This window comes from Conger conger, chromosome 10, assembly GCF_963514075.1.
Source record: "Conger conger chromosome 10, fConCon1.1, whole genome shotgun sequence".
Classification (NCBI taxonomy): domain Eukaryota; kingdom Metazoa; phylum Chordata; class Actinopteri; order Anguilliformes; family Congridae; genus Conger; species Conger conger.
The window spans coordinates 23,781,081-23,802,150 of NC_083769.1; the positions used below are offsets into that span (position 1 = coordinate 23,781,081).

The 21,070-nt window shown below is 42.3% G+C and overlaps 1 protein-coding gene and 1 long non-coding RNA gene across 5 annotated transcripts in view; one reads left to right on the plus strand and one right to left on the minus strand.

The window, feature by feature from the left end:
• LOC133139090 (synaptotagmin-2-like) overlaps positions 1-21,070 on the plus strand; it is a 104,052-nt gene that overhangs the window by 65,045 nt on the left and 17,937 nt on the right. For all 4 annotated transcript variants that reach the window (XM_061258386.1, XM_061258389.1, XM_061258387.1 and 1 more), the window contains 2 exons: positions 19,287-19,514; positions 20,153-20,313. In XM_061258386.1, coding sequence (XP_061114370.1) covers positions 19,313-19,514; positions 20,153-20,313 — 363 coding nt within the window. In that variant the 5' untranslated portion in view covers positions 19,287-19,312. The remainder of the gene's footprint in view (positions 1-19,286; positions 19,515-20,152; positions 20,314-21,070) is intronic.
• On the minus strand, positions 1,807-12,301 carry LOC133139091 (uncharacterized). Its single transcript, XR_009709782.1, has 3 exons — positions 12,163-12,301; positions 11,928-11,994; positions 1,807-2,414 (listed from the first exon to the last, which is right to left on the minus strand). It is a non-coding gene; the product is annotated as an uncharacterized LOC133139091 (long non-coding RNA).

The following is a 21,070-nucleotide window of genomic DNA, read 5'->3' on the forward strand; positions in this document are numbered from 1 at the left end:
TTCCAGCAAGCGTTCAGCACTGTAACCTTGAGAATGGATGGCTGCAAGTCCTCATTTGTTTTTGGTTGTTGATGTATACTGTGTCATCTTAAGCTTCCCTGCTCTTGTCTCCTTGATATCTAAGAACAGCTTTTAAAGAAATATTGTGGTGACACTTGGGTATTAAAACTTGTCATAAATATGTGTTCGGAAACCTTATAGCACTACAGACAATCACTTGTGCGTAGAACAGCCATGAAGATAAATGTTGCCAAAGTGGTTATAAGAGCAAGCGCTACACCCTGAAATCAGATAGCACATGTAATAAATTGCACAGAAGATTGGTTGATCTCTGGTTACATTTCAGTGAAATACTGCTGCATCCATTTCCCTTGAACATTTAAGCCGGTAACTTCACATTTCCCCAAATTATTGTCTTGGTAACAATCTTAGGCCTTAGTGTTTTTACTAATGCCACTAAAGCACAACTCTGTGCCAGAAATGTTCATTACCATTTGCCATTTTGCACAAAATTAAGAATCAGCATCTTATTGTTACAGTAATTCTAGTTAATGGAAACTAAAGTTAATGGTACCCTTAATGTTGAGCTGTGGGGTCTCAAATTCGACCCGAAGGCAATATCTCCATTTTCTCTTAGTAGTATACTGAGCATTCCATCTAGAGATATAGACATGAAATGCAGAGGGACCCATTTATGACTGAATGTGCCTGTGCACACCATGGATATTCTGAATTTCCTTGTTTCAATCAAGTCTATAACAGTTCATTATAGTATCTAGTTTTTGACTGACAGCAGTGGCAGAGTGACATTATTATAATTTTACTCCAGATTAGAGTCTGAGGGCTTGCATAGGAAACATTTTGGCTATGCATAATAATTGTAAAGCAGAACATCAAAGTAACAATGGCTATAAAACGGCCTTCTCTTTCAGATGTTATTCCTGAACATTTCTCTTCTGGGTAAAATTCTGACTAAATGCTTATTTAGATGGGAAAGGAGAACCATATTCATCTGGAACACAGATTCAGTTTTCGCAGCTTATCTGGGGAAATCTTCCTTGTAGATTGCAGATTATACAATGGTTATGAGGTCGGGTAATAGCCATGATCTAGGACAGTGGTTCCCAAACTCGGTCCTGGGGGCCCCTGTGTATGCAGGTTTTCGTTCCAACCATAATTGCAATCGCAGAATTTTAACAAGCAGTTAATTTGGCTTAATTAGGTGCTCCATGTTTTGAGGGGTTATCTAAGCCACATTATGTCAGATATAGCTATGGATGCCATGAAGAATACAATTTCCAAGTTCATATTGTGCTTATTGTGCTACTGCAAATAACTGCATAAAAATAAGTAAATTGTTAAATGATAAAATGAAAGCCTGAGTTGAATCAATACGCCCCTGATTTGTGAAAGTGTGCACACCTGGCTACTAAAGCTAACCATCAGGGAGATAATGAAAAAATATGCAGACAAAGAAAATGATAAAGAGCCAAACCTGTATGGTGTTAATTATTAATTAAATAATAAAATAACCCAAATAGGAGCATACTGATTAACCTCATTTGATCAAAAAATTGATTTATGTTTATGTTATTGTTTGCAATATAGCAAAATATGAACTTGGGAATGTTCATGGCATGCATAGCTATTTCTTACACAATCCCTCGAAACATGAAGCACCTAATTAAGGCAAATTAACTGCTTGTTAAAATTGTGAGATTGCAATTATCGTTGGAAAGAAAATCAGCATACACAGGTTGCCCCCAGGGCCGAGTTTGGGAACTAGTGATCTAGGATTACAGCTGATTACAGCTCCCACACACCGCCATGCGGAAACGGTCGGACCTGGGCGGAAAGGTTTTGAGTCGAGTTCAGCAGGTACGGACACCCTCACTGACTCACATTTCCCCCCCGTCTCTGGGAAATCAGTGAGCTGATGGACAGACGTGGGTACGGACAGGGGGCTGTGTTCAGTCACCTTACCCTCCAGCATTCAGTTGACAGAACAAATCCATCATCATTTCAAAAAGCGGGAAAATCTCACTTTTTTCAGATGCATCTGCAGAATTTGGGATGTGAACCTGCTTCCAAATGTGCAATGGGCTCGCCAATTGTGTCTGTTCTCTTTCCTCGGGAGCTAGGGAAGACATTTATATGCAGAGATTCATCCACTCATCGGCTTTGAGATATTAAGGTGAATTTCAATGGACCTATTTTTAACTGAGAACATTGTGGGGCTTCAGCATAGACGGATGTCCTTCTCTCTCTCCCGTTCCCGAAAATGTACAGGGCTTGAGTCCAAATGCATAACATTGAGGGGCACCTTGATATGTCCTAACGCCTTGGAACAGGGGACACACCGGCCACTCTCTCCAAGCCCCGCCTCCCAGTTTGCTGTCATCATCACGCTCGGCCTGTGAGAGGAGAGTCAGAGAGTAAGCAGTCACCTTCACTGCACAAGACTCACAGAAGTACACTGTGCAGATCGGTTTCAGGAGGTCCAGGCCTCAGAATGCACCCATATGTCTTTACTCTTGCACCAATCAGAACGATCAAAACAGCAGGCCTGGCAGGTGTCAGATGTTCTCCAGATGCTCCTCGTTATCTGCACTAAAATCAACTGTCTGACACTGGAAAGAGGCTCGACTCCATTTCTATCAAACATTTTAATATCCATACAGTTCAGCCACAAATTGATTGTGCACATCATCCTCTAACTACACTCTCCTTTATACTTTGCACTCAGAAATGTTGACGACTGATCATTGTCATTTTAACCAACTCACATTTCCATCTTCATCCAAAACCTGGCCTTGTATTGAACCAGCCCTCTGCATTCAAAGAAACATTTGGATAACACTAGGCTTAGACTAGCTTAGACTACCAGAACCACACACAGTATACACTCAGTGATCAATTTATTAGCTTGCAAATATTTAGTCAGCCAATCATGTCGCAGCAACTAAATTAAGCTGTTTTCAGACCAAATGTCGGATTGGGGGCTACCTCCTGGGATTTACACGCACAACAGTCTCTAGATTTTGCAGAAAATGGTGCGAAAAACAAAACGAATCCAGTGAGCAGCAGTTCTGCGGGCAGAAATGCCTTATTAATGAGAGAAATCAGAGGAGGGCCAGACTGGTCGAAGCGGACAGGAAGGTGACACAAATAACCACACAATACAACAGTGGTATGCAGAAGAGCATCTCTGAACAAGTGGATAGGCTCCAGTAGCAGAAGACTTAATAAGTCTAAAAAATAAGTGCATTAAATACCTAATAAAGTTCTCACTTAGTGCACATCAGCATCAGAATTTGAAAATTTCCACAGCCATTTTTTTTTTTTTTTTTTTTTTTTTTGCACCTTCGCCTTCCACATTAGAAAGAAAAGCCATTGGATCCCACAGTCTGTGCATTGTTATGGTGAAAATTTTCTCTTTATTCTTGTTGTTATGGAAGCCGTGTATGGATCAGCCCTTACCTTAGTCAACATGATTAATCTGCGGGATAAGGGGAGCACATTTAAGTGCAGCACAGAGGCTGCGGTAAATTATCCTGGCTATCGCTTCCAGTTGAGACTCAGAGCCTTTGCTCCACAGATAACAGCTGAAGAACAATTGGCCTTTGCAGGAGCTCCCATTGTTCCGAATACAAGCGCATTTATAAATCTATAAACTGGAGCTGCGCTGCAGAACACAACAAGATGTTTTTCGGAGCATATCCTGCAGCTCACAATGCATCGGACTACTCTGCATTGCCCTAAATGTCTCTCTTTTTTGTATGAAAAGGACTTTCTAAGAACACGGCACAAAGTTTTAAAGAACCGCGTACTGTTGCTTCTCGGCACGTGAGTAATGTGTCATAATTGGTTTACTGTATTACACGACGGTTGAAAGTTTAGACGTGCGGCATTATTGCGCCTGTCACCTCTCGGGTTCTGGCAGAGTGCTCTCGTGACATTGATTTTTATTGCGGCCGCTTGCGCCGTTGTGTACACAATGGGAGAAAGGGAGCAGGCGAGAGGGGAGGGTGCGGGGCAGATACACCGCGCCTCATACCGGAAAATGTCCCTTCCTGGGGGAAGCACTGGACCGGCGATGGAGGGGGTGGTGTCGATCAATGGCTCTAACAGTGCACAAAGGTCACCCTGCCCGGGCTGGCAGGGGTAAGCAGGCGGACTCCATAGCGATGGAGGGAGGGGAGGGGATGGGAGTTCACAGGCCTCACAGACCTGAAGGGGAATGCTGGGTGAACCTGAATGCAAAGTCAATGCAAAGGATATGATTTGCATGGTGAACATGCTGTTTGTGCCACTGGTGGGCTTTTGAGGAATTTGTGCAATATTGAAAAAGGGGAGGGGAGGTAATGAAATGCATTTTGGGTTGCACTAATGGGGAGGGGGGTGAGGCACGTTTCAGTGAAATGCATTTTGGGTGGCACTAAAGCCGCAGGGGTTTTTTTTAGGGAGAATGCCTCATAAAGCAGAAAAGTGCTGAAACAGTGTGAAATGTGCTGACATGTCTTTTGATCTCAGAGGATGTACAGTATAGAGAACGGGTGTGAGAAGGACGTCCGTTATCATGCTGCTTGGGTCTATAAGGCGTCTGACTCATTTTCTTCTTTGGTTTTGTGCCTTCGTTGGATTAGCAATAGACTCACTGGCTCTGCACTCGCTGGGATGCGTCAAGAGTTCATGCTGGATCAGCAAATAGTTTTTATGTGCTTCAGTAATGTTTGGAGACTACAGTGAGTCAGCTGGAAGCTGGGGCTTGTTGCCTATTAATTAAATTACACACTTCAATTAATGAAACTGAATTATTGTTTGCTGTGCAGCAATTTACAGGGCCCTGCGCTGTCAAGTGATGGAGGCGAGGAAGGTTTTTGATCCAGAATGGCTGCCGTGCCATTTGCCCATTGCCTTCATCCTGGGCTACATTACAGCTTTGTAAAAGCACATCCCCCTGGACCATAAACACTTGCATGATTAAACAAATGCTTTTACCGGAATGATGCCTGCAGTGCCACTGCATTGAAGAGCACTGTTCCAATTTGTCCAGACTCGGTCCAGTGATTACTTTCCTCTGGACACTTGTTCTTTAAAATAGCTGAATGCATTTTGAAATTGCCTGCCAGTCTCTGCAAACTGACAGTCCATATTGTGTAAGCATTTTTAGTTGAAGATAGAATAATGGAGCCAATTATTGATCCAAAAAAGCCTGCCTCCAAAAACTTTTAACAAAACCCTTCAGTTTGTTTATTTCAGTCCTGTCTGTCTCTTAATCTGCCTGGAAACTGTTATTTGTCTATTTTAAGTTTAGGTATTGACAGCAACACAGATGAGGATTCGTTTTCAGGTGAACTCTTCATAAAATGCAGGAATTTGCTTTGTTGTTGCCATGGACACTTTAGTCACTGCCAAGTGGGTTATGTTTGGCCCGTCATCCTCTTGAACAGGTCGAATGAAGTTCAGAACCATCTAGCATTTCAGAGAGAACAGAGAATGAGAATTCTGAGAATGTCATGAATTTGTTAAAAGGTACTAAAGAGGTGTATCTATTAAAACATTGAAATTGCAAGTTGAAATGCATTATAAATAGAACCATGTAGAAAATGCAGTGTAGACATTTCCATCTTAATTTAATGTCATGAACATGGAAATATGATTAGCATCACCCCTTCAGTTTTAGTGCCACCCCATCAGTTTTGACATCACCCCTGCAGGATATCTCAGCAGGTAATCTATAGCTGCCCTTGCTCACTCCTTTCCCCGTGCGGTTATGTAGTACAGTAGGACTGGGGGCTGTTATGTAGTACAGTAGGATTGTGGGCTGTTATGTTGTACAGTAAAACTGGGGGCTGTTATGTAGTGCAGTAGGATTGTGGGCTGTTATGTAGTACAGAAGGATTCTGGGCTGTTATGTAGTACGGTAGGACTGTGGCCTGTAATATAGTACAGTAAGATTGGGGGCATGTTACAATAGGATTATGGGTTGCTATGTTATATAGTAGGATTATAAGATGATATGTAGGACAGTATGATTGTGGGCTGTTATGTAGCACAGTAGGACTGTGGCCTGTAATATAGTACAGTAAGATTGGGGGCTGTTACAATAGGATTGTGGGCCGTTATGTTGTATAGTAGGATTATAGGCTGTTATGTTGTACAGTAGGATTATGGTCTCTTATGTGATACCACAAGATGGTGGATTGCTTTGTAGTAAAGTAGACTTGGGGGCTGTTATCAGCTGGCAACTCTTATGAACAGGCAAGGTCGGCAACTGCCCATGACCCTGAGCACTGGGGGCTGACAGGGCTGAGTTTTACGGAAATGCGTGTCGTTGGCTACTGGCTGGAACAGGGTTAATTAAATGTTTTCTCGTTTATCTGACTCTGGAAAGATTAGTTTAATTTATTAAACTGTGCAATGCAGAAATAGAATACCAATGTGGAAAGGTGTAATATGAATGGCTATACACGAGTCGCACGCAGGAGATCATATTAGCAAGTCTACTTGAACCATTCCACGTTTCCCTCTATATACCCAGAGTTTACAGAAAAACAACGAATCATCAAATAAAGAGTCACAAGATGGCCACAACAACAATGTTCCTGCTGATGTCATCTCTGTATGTATAACAAGACTGGTTAGCCTTTGTAGCACAGCTGGATGCTGACACACTGGTAACTTGCCTGTGGTTGATTTCTAAATGGTATTTCAAGATCTTTCTTCAGCAACCAGTTTACTACATCACCAATGACACCAAACTATTTCCCACAACAAGACACCAAACACTGTATGTGGAAAACCCGTGATCTATACAGTACTATTTCAACTTAACTGTTCTGTGAGCCTTCCACTGAGGTGGCAGAATTGCGCAGAGGCAGCGCAATGATGGGAGCAATAGTCCTGTATTGACGAACCCTGTCTCTTCATCAAACCTTGCTGACCCCGTGTCAACATGGTAAACCAACACAGTCTGTTTCCTTCTGGGGGTCTGTACAAAGGCACACTTAAGTATATACTTAATTTCATACAACAGTATGATTATGGGATTCCTGTGCAGTTTCTCAGAGTCATCAGAAAGGACATGAAAGTAGAGGGGAGAATTCTGCAGTGCCTTCTTATTGAGAGAGAAATGGGTAGATGAACTGTAGCCTTTGACATCCAACCTGGTGAGCTCCGTCATGGCCTCAGGCCACTCAATATTCCCACAATCCCCTCTGGCCTGGACGGACACTCATAATGGCAGGTGCCTGGGGCTTAGCCCAAATCTATGTCCCCCCTCATCAGGGACAATGTACATGGAGGGTTTTCAACATGGAAAAGTGCAGTTCTCCCCCAGTGCACTGGCCTTCAGTTCTACTACAGTGGTCGATAGCCAGACGAGGCATTAGAATGTCTGTAAACTTAAAGAGGTAATATACACTAAATCAAAAAAAAATTCTAAATTCGAATACCGTGACTTAATTTGATACATGACATTGTTCAAATCCAATTGTGACATCCGATTGTTTAAAAATACTAAAATCTAATTAAGCCCTGCCAGGGCATTTTGTGGAAAAAAAAGCCATGCACTGCCACCCAAAGGTGAAAAGTTTAGTTTAGTTTAGTTTTGTCGGGAGCCCAGCCGACATTTGTAAGCAAGTCAAAGCCCCTTCTCTGCCCCTCTTCTTGATTGATGGGTAAGTATTACTATGTATCCAAATCGATCTAATAGGACTGCACAAATGACCCTGCTCATTTCAGCTTGCAGTCAAGTTGAGACATCCTGGAAAGTGTTTTTTAAAGATTAGCTTAGCTAAAAATCATTTTTATTCTTGTTCCATTCCAGTTCCATTTTCTATATAGATCTTTTGCGCCCATGCCCATGACGGGTTACTGGTAGATTCTATCAGACCTCCCTCCACCCCCCTACCCTTGGTGCTCTCACTCTGCACCTCAATTTGTGTCTTTTAAAATTGTGAAGTGGGCAGTGACAAGCCGAAAGCTGCCGTTTCTTGACACTTCAAAGAGCATGTCCACTTACTACTTCAGCCTGGCTCTGCCTAGTACACAATTCTCCATTTCCATTTACCTTCTCATTTGCATAACGTTTTCTCTATCAGGTGCTGGCAGGGTTCTGTGGTACTTATTTCTAATAGCTAGATATCTGACTTGTGCAAGTTGCAAAAAAATAAAATAAAATAAAAGAAGAAGAAATCAGTTAAAACGTCAACAGATAAATTCATGGGCGGCAACACTTTTCCTGTTTGATAACTTGATTGTCATTCATATAATGTAGAGGTACCTCCAAAGGGCTTGAATGGAACGCATATGGAATATTTCAAACATTACAGGGCAGCAGCAAGAAGCTTCCAGTCTTTTTTTTCCATATGATATTATTTCAGAAATGTTGACATCAGTATGAAAAGATGTCATTATAAAACAGGCAACAAACACGGCTTAAACAAAATGTGATCTAGAGTGTAATCACCCTTTAACTCTGCATGGTGCAGCTCTTTCTGAGTGTGTGTAGTGTACACACACTGTGGAGATCATACTGTACGCAGTGTGAAAATGGGAGGTAAAAAGTTGCCTGGGGAATTGCCTGGGCTTGCCAGGGGCAGGTGATTGCATTTGCTGACAGAATTCAAATGTACTAGGCACAGTGCTATATTGGGTTTTATTCTTTTAGGCCATTGATCACGGCCAGATTGATCATCACCCGAAGCAGCACTGAGGTGCCAGTCCGGAAATACACCTAAAAATGGCACAGTCCTTACACCTTACTGAGGGGGTTGGTCCCAAAATATGTGCCCTAAAATGGGGCCATCCTGATGGATGGTGGCACTCATGGCTTTGTAGTCCTTTTGCAGTAGCCAGGATCAGCTTCCAGGCCACCACAAAAGCATTTCCATACATTTAACATGTTGGCTTTATTATATTAGCACTGAATATCACCACTTCAGTTCCAGGCCGACTTTTCACATTAGAGCTCTCGTTCAGACACATTACTGCTGCCAAGGAACACATTATATTAAACACTATTTCAAAATAACTGTAATTCGATGCCGAGCCAAGTAATATTTAACAATAACTACCCCCATTTAAAACCATCAACACATTATATTAGGCAAATCCAACATTCTCCATTTTACCTTCAGAGGGTGAATAGGAGAATGGTTTAACCATAATATACTTCATAGTCCCATTAAACTCTGCCAAAATGAGGTGATTAAAGTCACAACTGGCTTCCGCCTAAAAAAAAGAAAAAGAAAAAGAAACCACTTTGAGCTCCCATGTTTTCTCAAAGAGAGAGAATCCACACGATCTCCCACTGAAAATCTGTGAACTGATCCTTCATTAAGAATGGATGAAAAAACACCTAATTGAATATTCATGTAATGTGTTAATAGGTTTTATTTTTGATCAGATATGGCAGTCCTTGGCCTGACGTTTTTAAGCGTCCTGCGCTTTCGTAAAGCCTCTCACTGGCGCTGCAGCAGTCTGCACTGCAGTCCTGCCAAACGGAGGCTGCGAGGAGCCGCTCACATCTCCTTTCTCTGCTGAATCATGTTCAGCCACACCTTATGGGCTCAGCCTCCCCCCACAAACACTCAATTACAGTCTGTGACATCACGTCCACCTCTGCATCACTGACGGCTACAAAAGCGGCTAGATATTAAGGCTCTGAAAAGGTTTTCAAGAGCAGGACAGTGTTCATGGCAAAATTCTCAGTATTAAATCACGTCTAGCAGAGTGAATCCAGTCGAGACCAAATGTAATGTACAGCATTTAAAAGTATGATATGTATCGATATGTGAAAGTGCTATATCAGAGCAGAATTGACACTTGTATGAGCATAAGACAAGGGTGTGTCGCGTTTGCTTATCAGAGCTTATATCACACAGGAGTATGCCTTGCTTCTAAACCAAATGTATTGCACTTGAGCTTTTTTGTATACTGAACTACGATAACACGCCCATAAAATGTTGCATCATTAGCAGAATGGAATGAAGAGAAAACCAATGGACCAAAGGGGTTAATTCACCTTCAGAACGGGCATACAATATGAAGTGAGTAACTTCAATATTAAAACTATGCCGTTTCTTGGTTGAACACAATTCAGAGGGTTATTTATAAATATTTATGATCACATTAATGTCAGACTGTTCCTGCACTGGCTATAAAGATTCCAGCGCTACGCTCAGGCCCTCTGGGGCTCCCGGGAGCCTGGCAGGCTGACAGGCCCGGAATGTTCTGACCAGCACCTTGACAGACACTTCTCCCCAATTTCCAATTTGGCACGGTGGGCATTGGGAGAACCGCTCTTGCGTGACATCATGTTAAATCACCTCTGAGTCCCTGTGAACGGCGCACCTTGAAACAACTGTCCGGCCGACCAGCCTACCCGCCCTCCTCAGCGTCTCTTTAGAGCCAAGCCATCAATCTCCTCTGCTGACCTGCCCAATACAAGAGAATCTTCATCTGCCACAGCACACATGGCCCAATTCTTTCATTTACCGCCTGAACACCCAGAGCCAAATTGGCTGACCGCACCCCCCCACCACCACCACCACCACCACCACCACCCACCTTCCAGCCCCCACCCCCGAGTCATGTAGGCAAAGCTCCAATTTTTAATCAAAGAGCCAAAGCAGAGCACAGTCAATATTCAAACAGCGTGTAAACAATTATGCCGGGCTAAATCATGGCTTTCAGCAGTAAAATGCCAAAAGAGCTCCTTTAGAAATTGAGAGAGTTGGAGCAATATGTGTGACTGGATGCCTTCAGGCTGCCAGAGGTGCCCTGGAGAACAGGAGGCGCTGTGTCTGGGCCAGAGAGAAACGGTCATCCGGTCGCAGAGCATTAATTATCTATTGTCAGGATACTTGTTGTTGTGTAATGGAACAGCTGCACTGTGATTGCTCATTCTCCTCTGCTTATTAATGAGAAGGGCTGACCGGCCTACTAATTAGGTGAAAGAAGCAGTTTGGTTCCTCCTACAATGCACTACAGCGAAGCTTCCTGGGCAGTGGGTTCAGCAGGAACAGAGCTGCTGTAGGTGCTGGAACTCATTCTATGCATGGCCTCAGTCAGAACTTTAACCTTGCTCCTTAAAACCCTAAATCTAAGTCCCCCAACTTCAGACTCCTCTACTGACAAGTATGGCTGCTCATTATCTCTGAACCACATATTTTTCCTCTTACGGGCGTTCTTGCTACCACCTCAATGGCGTGTGCGAGGGGTTAACAATGCATTCCTTCCTAACCCATCCCCCGTCAATCTCTCATCAGGGGGGCCTAGGGCCGGGTCCTCGAGGCGGCAGACTACATTATTGGGGGCCCTTCTGGCCACATTCAGTAAAATACCTATCATCCTGTCACAAACACAAATCAGATATCGTCATATAATGAACCAAGCATGCTTATCTTGAAGCGTTAACCCCGCCTTACTTGTCTCTCCGTTTTTCAAGTGCATTGATCTCAGCCAAAACGGCGTAGCCGGTTGCGAGACTCAAACTGCAAACGGGTTGCCCAACCCACGGATCTGTTATTCAATAAAACCCAACGCTTTACCAGGAGTGTTCTGAATACACAAAAACGGAAAACAGGTTGCCTCAGTTGGAAAACAATGTTTCAGTATCAAGGGCAGCGCACGTCGCTCTGTGCATTGAATGACGGATGCCTGGTTCAGCACCACTGGTCTCTTAAAGCACTTTACACAAGGCCTACATTCAGAGATGAAATCGAGACGCGGCAGTCTGCAACATCTATTCAAAAAGGCAGACATGGTGGAAACACTACACAATGTATTCGAAAATAGACACGGCGATCTAACTTTACAAAACAGGCACAGCTCAAGCAAGAGGAGTTTTCTTTTTTTAGCTCTTTTAATCTATCATTCCCTCAAGCAATATTTGAAGTAAATAAAGATCAATTACATACGTTCCACTTGTTGTCTATTCAGCTGATGAAGCCCAGTTCCTGCTATAGTCCATGTTTTATGTCAATTCTAAATCAATAGAACAAAACAAAAATCCAGGCAGTTGCATTAACGTCCAGTGCTAGCTCTCCAGGCCAGTGGCTAATACTGCTAGCACTCGAAACAATGTTTTTTATCATGCCATCACTGCTGTTATGCAACAACGTTGATGAGAAGGAGAGGAAATAAGTTACGTACAACTCATGATAAAACTCATATTATTCCCTGCATCCGTTAGTTTTGCCGCATCCAATTTCAGGCGTATGTTTTGGTTTTGCCAAACGATCGATTCTGAAAAACACAACTTTACTCTGTAACTTGCTAGTAAGAGCATGACCAAGGCCACAGAAGACCAAAACGGATACGCGTCATCAAATATGACATGCTTTTAAAATGTTTATTTTTCAGTTTTAATTAAATAAATGGACATTGAAAAGACATGTTAAAACAATGATTGAAAGCATTTCTTTATAAAAAATTACATTTGTTTTGGTGCTGTATGAAGTAGCCATTAATCATGATACGAAATTAAAAGCCAACATTTTTTCAAAATGAAAAGCAAACCACTGAGTTAGTTGTCAGTGACAGTCCTCATTTAATTGGTGCGCTTAGTCAGGGCTATTGTGATGTCGTGTCCGATGTTTAATCCCCTCAATGGGATTAAAATTGGTATGATTTTATCCATATATGCAATTGTAAGTGAGTTGACTGCATTGCTTTACAGAGGCAGAGTAATTACAGAAACCCCACATCTTCAAGCAGCTTCCACTTAGACTTCACTTGCAAATTCCCCGTCCTTAATTAGGAGATGCACATTTTTCTGGACTTTGTTGATAATGAGCAATATATTATGGAGAGGTCTGAAGTGATCTCTTGGAGTGGGGTTGTGTAGGCTATTGGTTGGTTGATTGGTTGATTGGTTGACGGAATATGGTATATTCTTCTGGACTTTTGTGTTACACATGAAATGCCTGGCTGTGGAATTTTAGCAGCTCCATTATACTGAAATATACTCTCATAATGAACTCACTCAAATCTCACTCCCTCTGCAGTGTAGTGCTGTTGATGCAATCAACATGTTTACCCTTTCTCATTAAAGAGCAATGTTCCAGTCTTTCATAATAAAAACACAAAATATCCCAGGGCCCATCTTGCTACTTTTTAATTTATATTTTTTTGCAATGGTAATGTCAGACACTTCTGACCAAATGTGCAGAATTGCATTTATCAGTTATCAAGTAAAAATGTTCTCAGTGGACTTTATCTCTGTTAGAGCCCAAGGGTATGCACTAGAGAACAGTTCCCATTCTCTTACAGTGTTACTGCTATTATTACTGCTACTACTACTACTACTACTGCCTCTACTAATATTACTAGTACTACTGCTACTACCTCAGTATAACACATGCAGAAATCATATCTGTACAATTAATTTCTGCTGGTCGTTTAATTAATAGTATAAATCACTGATACAAGCACTATATCGATTCAGTAATGTCTTCTGTTAGTCTGTTTGCTGACTTGAGTTTTCACAATTGCAGTGTGTGTGTGTGTGTGTGTGTGTGTGTGTGTGTGTGTGTGTGTGTGTGTGTGTGTGTGGAAAAGATAAAACGGCAATGTTCTCTTATGGCGTATTCCCCTGAAAATACCACACTAATGTGGATCAGTGATTAAACAGTAAAACTAAAGAGATTCTTGTTTGGTCCTCTGTTAGGTTTTGATTGGGCATAATCTAAAAAATTCGAATGTTTCTGAACAAGAAACTTGCATTACTAATCTCTTAGTGACTTAGTTTGTGTCTTACTGCATGCTACTATCTATGCTATACCAAATTATTTTTAGTTTGGGAAGGAATACCACCTTTTGGGGAAAATATTCACCTAACCTAATCTCAGTATTTCTTTGTGACATTTGATTATAATTATGTCTTTACCACAGCATTTCTGTTATTATTACCGAAGCAGAATGATGCTATTTGTTTTCACTGTGGATAGCAAGACTTATGATGGGTATAGAGTTCTGCTGTAGTAAGTAACAAAAACAACAATCTCAAATGACCGCAGATCTGCTTGCATAACTCAGATAGTCTGTTTCACAGTACAGCCAGTCTCCAGTCTCCAGTTCACTCCAAAATCCCGGACAGTTTGGCTTTGGATGCAATAGTCGCTGATATTGATACTTTTGATATTGAGTCTGAAAGCCCTATAGAATAGTGAAAGCCCAAACAGACAAAAAGTCCACCCCAACCACTCCTGGCTCCACATTCTGTTATGAATTACATTAACCAAGTTATTTGCTCCTCTTTCAGGCTGCAACAGAATATAAGACACTACAATATCCCCTTCCTATTCACACATGCACATACACACAGATACAAACACACATTATGTCACATCGCCATGATAAGCTATCAGACCATTATATTCAGCTGAATGCAATTGAATGGTTGGAAGAGGGTCCTTTCCAATTTCAATGTGCTTGTTTTAAGTTACTGTTTGATGGTGAACTTTCACACTTTTTTGTCTCATTTTGCAAAAAAGTAATATAAGACGAAATATAAGACTAAGATACTTGTTAAGACTGACTTCTTTTTTATGTGCATGCCTGTATGTGCACCCATGCTCGTGTGTGTGTTTGTATAGTGTTTTCATTTTCAGAAGCCAAAATCTGCATCTTTACTTCTCACCATGAAGTGATATATAGGAACACAGAGCGCAGACAGTGCGGTGCTGCTGGGAGATATATGAGCCCAGTAATGGCCCTATATCATACTGTACCATTCAGCACCCAGTCCAGGTAGCACTGCTCACCCAGTGAGCCTGTCTCATTCTGCCACACAATCAATGCCCATCACCCACACCCAAGATCAGATTGGATGTCCAGTCCACCACTATTTTCTATGATTCTAATCCATAAATATTTTATGCTACTTGTTATCTTCGCAAACTTCAATAAAACTATTTTGCTTCCACAGTGTCTCGCAATACAGTTTATCTAGGTGCTTGTATTTGCAATCTCTTTGCTATTTTATATAGGCTTCTGAAATAAAAGAAAAAACAATTTAGGGTTCTGTGGTTAAGGATTTGCGCTAATGTATCCAATGTTACTGCTCATGCTGTTAAAATATGGATCCTATATCCAAGAGACTGAATTCAGCATCATTATGTTGTCATATAACGTACCTATATTTCAGGGTAAATGTACATCGGGTAGCTATAACCGCAGATGACTCACACTTTTGCTTGTGTGCATTTTTCAGCAAATTGAGCCCCAGACACATTTCAGTGGCCTTGATTCCACATTAGGGCCGGAGATATTGCACCCCAAGCTGGCATTGACTAATGACTGCACAAGCCTAGTTTCAACACCCTCTCTGCGTTCTGGTCAGGGCTCCAAGAATAAAACAAACCCCGGTGTCACAAACTGCTCCTTACCCACCTTCCTCAGAGCCCCTAGTAACAGAGGCCAACATTTATAGTCTTCCTCTGTCTGGTGTGGTAGACAGATTGTCCTCATGATGGCTAATTCTGCACTTTGCTATAGTAGCCCAAGAGCAAAAGTCTCCCTTAAACACAGGGCTTGGTGGAAATAAAAGTCATTTTTTAAAATAACTTTGTAAAAACCTAAAAAGTGGAATATATTATTAATGTGATTTAATAGACTTTGCTACAACTTGTTTAAAGTTGGGCAGGAATGACTGGAAGCGCGGATTGTAAAAGCTTGGATAATGGCTGCCATAAAACAGAGAAAATGCTTCTTGTCCAGTGGTCCCCATGGGCCAGCATGGAATCAGATTTAATCAAAACGCATGGGCAAAACATCTCCCTAAACTTTAATTCAGTTTTGCTTAGCTCATTTCACATAGAGGGAGCGGTGCGAAGTGAAATAAATCACTCGCCACAATATTCCGGCCACCATGACGACACTGATTAACAAAGTGTGCATGGCCAGTCATTGATTTTACATGTTCTCTATGCTGTGTGGGTATGGGACATAATTTGTTCATGGATATGAATACCGTAAGTTGACATGAACCTTCTGTTTGACCTCAGTCGTAATGTAGAGCTCAAGGCTTAAACAGAGCTCATCTGCACCCGCACGCAGCCACCAGGAAAGAGAAGAGGCACAAATCGTATCTGTGTGCATTGGCCGTGTAATATTAGAGCCACAGCCAGGGGTCAGTGATCCGCGGAGCGCCGTCCTGTTGCTGGATAAACAGTGTCGCTGGCTGCCGTTGACTTTCCGCAGTGCCGAGTGTGTGTGTGTGTGTGTGTGTGTGTGTGTGTGTGTGCGCATCCTAGACTAGAGGTATGTGACTTATCTGCGGAATTACTTCAGCGATTGAAATATCTTGGCGGCTCCCTGAGCAGAAACACAATGTGGGAGAGGAGCTCAGCCTGCTTCCTTCCTCTTCTACAAAGGAGAGAAGATAAAAAAGAATCAATATGGCATAAATGGAATTAGTATCATCCTGAAAGTCTATAGGTCTGCTGTGGTTATGTGGAAATGCCTGTGGCCATTTTGAAAAGCTTCTCTGTGGACATAACCATTATGAACATTGCCCTAGCATGATAAAATGGAACATGGCTGCAATTCCGTTTGTGGATGCTAACTTACTCCTCCAGCCAATGTCGTCTGTTTACTGTAATACTCTTTGCCTGTACTATCTATGTTTTCCCAATTACTAGAAGCATTAATTTACCTCCTCTTGATATTCTCTACACTGGTACTGATTCAAAGGACACAATTTATCCTCCTTTGTTTTCTCTGGGTTTTTTTTATAATGAGACTTCATAACAATTTGTTTTGACACAGAGAAATACTTCATGTTGTTTAGGTCAGGGATAGCATTATGTGTGGGAGAGAGAATGAGATGTTATTACTGGCATTTAACAAGAGCAACTTACTGTACATAACTATTAGCACCTTTTACTTAGGACACAGTTTTACAGCATGATATATTCTGCAGCAATTCAGATAATGTATCTTGCTCAGTGGTACAATACTGTCCTACTTGGGAATCTACAAGCCCAGGTCCCCACCCATTATACTACATTGCTGCCCTATATAAATACACCATGTATATGATTATTGTATGGGAGCTTTAGTTTTTTTAAATGTTTTTACTGTGGGAAGAGATTATCTGTACTGGATGTGAAATTTCTAGCCTTCTGGCTGACCCTCCACAATGTAAACCTGCCAAATTCTGTCACGCACTCAGTCTCTAAAGCCCATGCCGGGCCCAATAAACAAATAGAGGGATGATACTGACAAAAAGTCAGCCCATCAAATCTCCAGCTGTTCAAAGTTCAAGGCTACATAATAAGTTTTGTCTGCAGTGCAATAGTCGCAATATATAATGTGGAAGGATTAAAAGACAGATAGACAGATAGAGACAGATAGATAGGCAGATGATAGATAGATAGACATATAGATAGATGGCGTGCTGCAGTAGTATCTCATCTGTCATCCCTATTGTCGCAGTGTCATTGCACCTTTCAAATTATTTTATGCAGTCTGTCACACTGGCCCACCGACACTACTTTCAGTAGTAATAAGGTTTTCTGGCAAGGTGTCCTATCCAAGTACTTACCAGAACTGGCAAAAAAATAAATAAATACCCCAAGAGATGGCTGCAGGGTGTTACAGCTGTAGGTAGAGCATCCCATACTATTATCACAATGATAACTGAACACAACAAAACAGAGTACGGAGAGAACTGCCAGTGAGGTCTGGCAATAAGGAGTTTTCATTTACACGAGAAAGCGTCAAACAAACAGGTGAATGTTCCTAATGAACAGACTGCTGACGGAGGGGAGAGGATAATCTCAAGTGGAGAGCATCTGCTTGTGGATGCTGGCGCATGCGAGCGTATCTCCGGGGGACAGAATTGTATTAATTTCCTTCTCCTCCTTGCAGCAGATTGTTTCTGCATTTCGCTTGTCTTATGCAACATTAGCTTGCATAACTCAGCCCAAACTTATTCTGAGACTATACAGGCCCACCCTCTGAATGATAAAAAAAGCCTCCATCTTAAAATGAATATCTGACACAGTCTGTCTAATTATTCAGACGCACACTTTAACAGAGACAGGAAGGAACTTGGTGTCATTACAGTACGGATCATGACAGTTAGTTTTCATTGTTTAATTTGACCCATTTTCTCCTCAGTTGTAGTCGTGACCAATCCTCATCTATGTATGTATGGCAATCCTGGATGTTGAAAACTAGCACTAGCCTCCTGCTGTTAGCAAAACCAATCACTGCTTTTTCTACCTGGATTGTTGTGACTGTTACTAGGCAACATTACATGTTTGGAGGAAATGCTATTTTGTCTGTTGAAGGCAGCACTCATACAGTTGTCACATCGGCAGAAAAGATTGCTAAAGCAAAGAGAGGGAAAGAGCAACCCTGGTTGACTATCTCTCCCTTGAAGATGTGGAGTGCCAACTGACAAATGATCCAGCCCCATTGAATCTACGCTGGAGTGGTCAGCTCTGCTTTGAAACAACATGCCTTTCGTAGCTGAGCCACTCGGGTGCATGGCTGCTCTTTTGTCCACCTGTGCTGCTGTCCTTCTGTGAAAACACAGGGGGCACTGCAGCCACTACAAGTAAAGCTTTCCATTTTACATTAGCCAGTACTCAGCATTATAAAGAGCACAGCTTTCCATTACACATTAACCAGTACTCAGCATTATAAAGAGCACAGCTTTCCATTACCCATTAACCAGTACTCAGCATTATAAAGAGCACAGCTTTCCATTACCCATTAACCAGTACTCAGCATTATAAAGAGCACAGCTTTCATTATGCATTAACCAGTACTCAGCATTATAAAGAGCACAGCTTTCCATTACGCATTAACCAGTACTCAGCATTATAAAGAGCACAGCTTTCCATTTTACATTAACCAGTACTCAGCATTATAAAGAGCACAGCTTTCATTATGCATTAACCAGTACTCAGCATTAAAAAGAGCACAGCTTTCATTATGCATTAACCAGTACTCCGCATTATAAAGAGCACAGGAATCTTTTAATTAATACATGATTAATTAAGGGTTGAGTATTTATAATTAAAATTAAAGGTTTAAAAGCTGTAAATTAACACACACATACACACACACACACACACACATACACATAGACACAAACACACACAAACACACACACACACACAGTGTATAGTGATCAACATTCAACATTAATGCCATTACCGCCCCAGGTATGCGCATGCAGAATGTGATGAGAAGCACAAGGTTATCCTTCGCATACACACCAGACAGTAAGCAGGCTCATGTGCTGGTTCCTTTGCCTGCAGGACTGCGCGTGGCCTAGCCATCCAGAATGAAGTGGAACTTGTTTAAGAAGAAGCCGGAGGCCATTGTGGGGCCGGAGCCCACTGGCACCAGCACCATGACGATGACCCCTGCCCCTGTCGTCTCCACGGTGGCCGACAACTCCACCGAGTCCGAAGGGCCCATGAACAAGAATGACGTCTTCGAGGAGATCAAGAACAAGTTTCTGAATGAGATCGACAAGATCCCATGTGAGTGCACCCCTCCTCCGATCAATTACATTTCAATTCAGTAAATTCTCCCTCCATTCTGCTTCTTACGAGAACAATGACATTGTATCACAGGTCCAAGGGAAGCAACAAATAACTCTGCAATTCGATCTCCCCACTTCCATGAGAACCATTGAGTTTAATTATTGTAAATTAAAACTGCCTTGGCTCTTGTATTGGACTCACCTCAGTACAATAACAACATCTGCGTCTTCCTCATACCCATTACTATCCTTGTGTTCGTACCAAATAGGAATAAAGCAGTCTGGCCTGTCCCTTCTCTGTGATGCAAGCTTGTGGGCTGTAGAATTGGGGTCAACTGCAGTTCAGTCAATCCAGGAAATTAATTGAGATTCAATTTATTAATTGAAATAAAACAAGGGCATATTTAAACATATTCATTACATTTTAATTAATTCACTGTAAATGACTGAATTGAAACTGAATTGGCCCTAACCCCAGCTTCCTGTGAGCATGGGGGTTTAACCCTAACCCCAGCTGCCTGTGAGCATGGGGGTTTAATCCTAACCCCAGCTGCCTGTCAGCATGGAGGTTTAACTCTAACCCCAGCTTCCTGTGAGCATGGAGGTTTAACCCTTTGTCTCCCTTGTGACTCGCAGTGCCACCCTGGGCCCTCATCGCCATCGCCGTGGTAGCCGGCCTCCTCATCCTCACCTGCTGCTTCTGCATCATCAAAAAGTGCTGCTGTAAGAAGAGCAAGAAGAAAAAGGGCAAGAAAGGGAAGGGTGAAATGGGGATGAAGAACATGAAGGGAGGAGAGGTATGGCAAGCGCCCCCAGCACCCAAACCCCACCCTTATCTTCTCCCTTAACCCTCACCCCCTCACTTAGGGCTAAAGCTGCGGACATACTTTGCATTACTGACCTTCTAGAACCTATGGCTTTAGGATCATCTCAGAGCCAGGTTATGTAACTCCCATATGGAGACTGCTCAAGAGATACTGTTCTCATGCATATTTTTGTTGGCCTGGCTTCCAGCGCTGTGGACATGAGGTATCAATTACTGAAGGATAGTGCAGAGGGCTAGGGATAAGAAGGTGCAGGATTGCACTGAAGCAGTCATATCTGAGCTGATTTGCATACAAGCTTTGTTTCACTTCGCATATGTCGGAGGCAGGCCCTTGAACTCAATACCCTGCATCAGCTCTAGAAGCGCTGTGTTCGGCCACAGCGTGACAGAAAAACGTGGACGAGGGATTGGCCATCTAGCGCATATGACTACACTCGAACCAAAGTCACGTTTTTCGTGATTTAAAATTCATGGGATATGAAATATTTATTAGGTCACTGGCGAGTCGGGAGAGCAGGAAAGCAGCAGGAATGCCCCGCACCACCTCGACCCCACTTCCCCCTTTTCCATTTCCTCTTCTCTGATATCCCGTATTTGTGATAAATGTGAGTGTCGTACTTTCTTGTGCTTTGGGACCCAAGTGAGAAATGGCATGCTTCACTGTGCCGGGTGTAAAATAATGTGCGAGGTGTGAGAGTAATGCAATGCTTTCAACAGCAGTTTGGCCC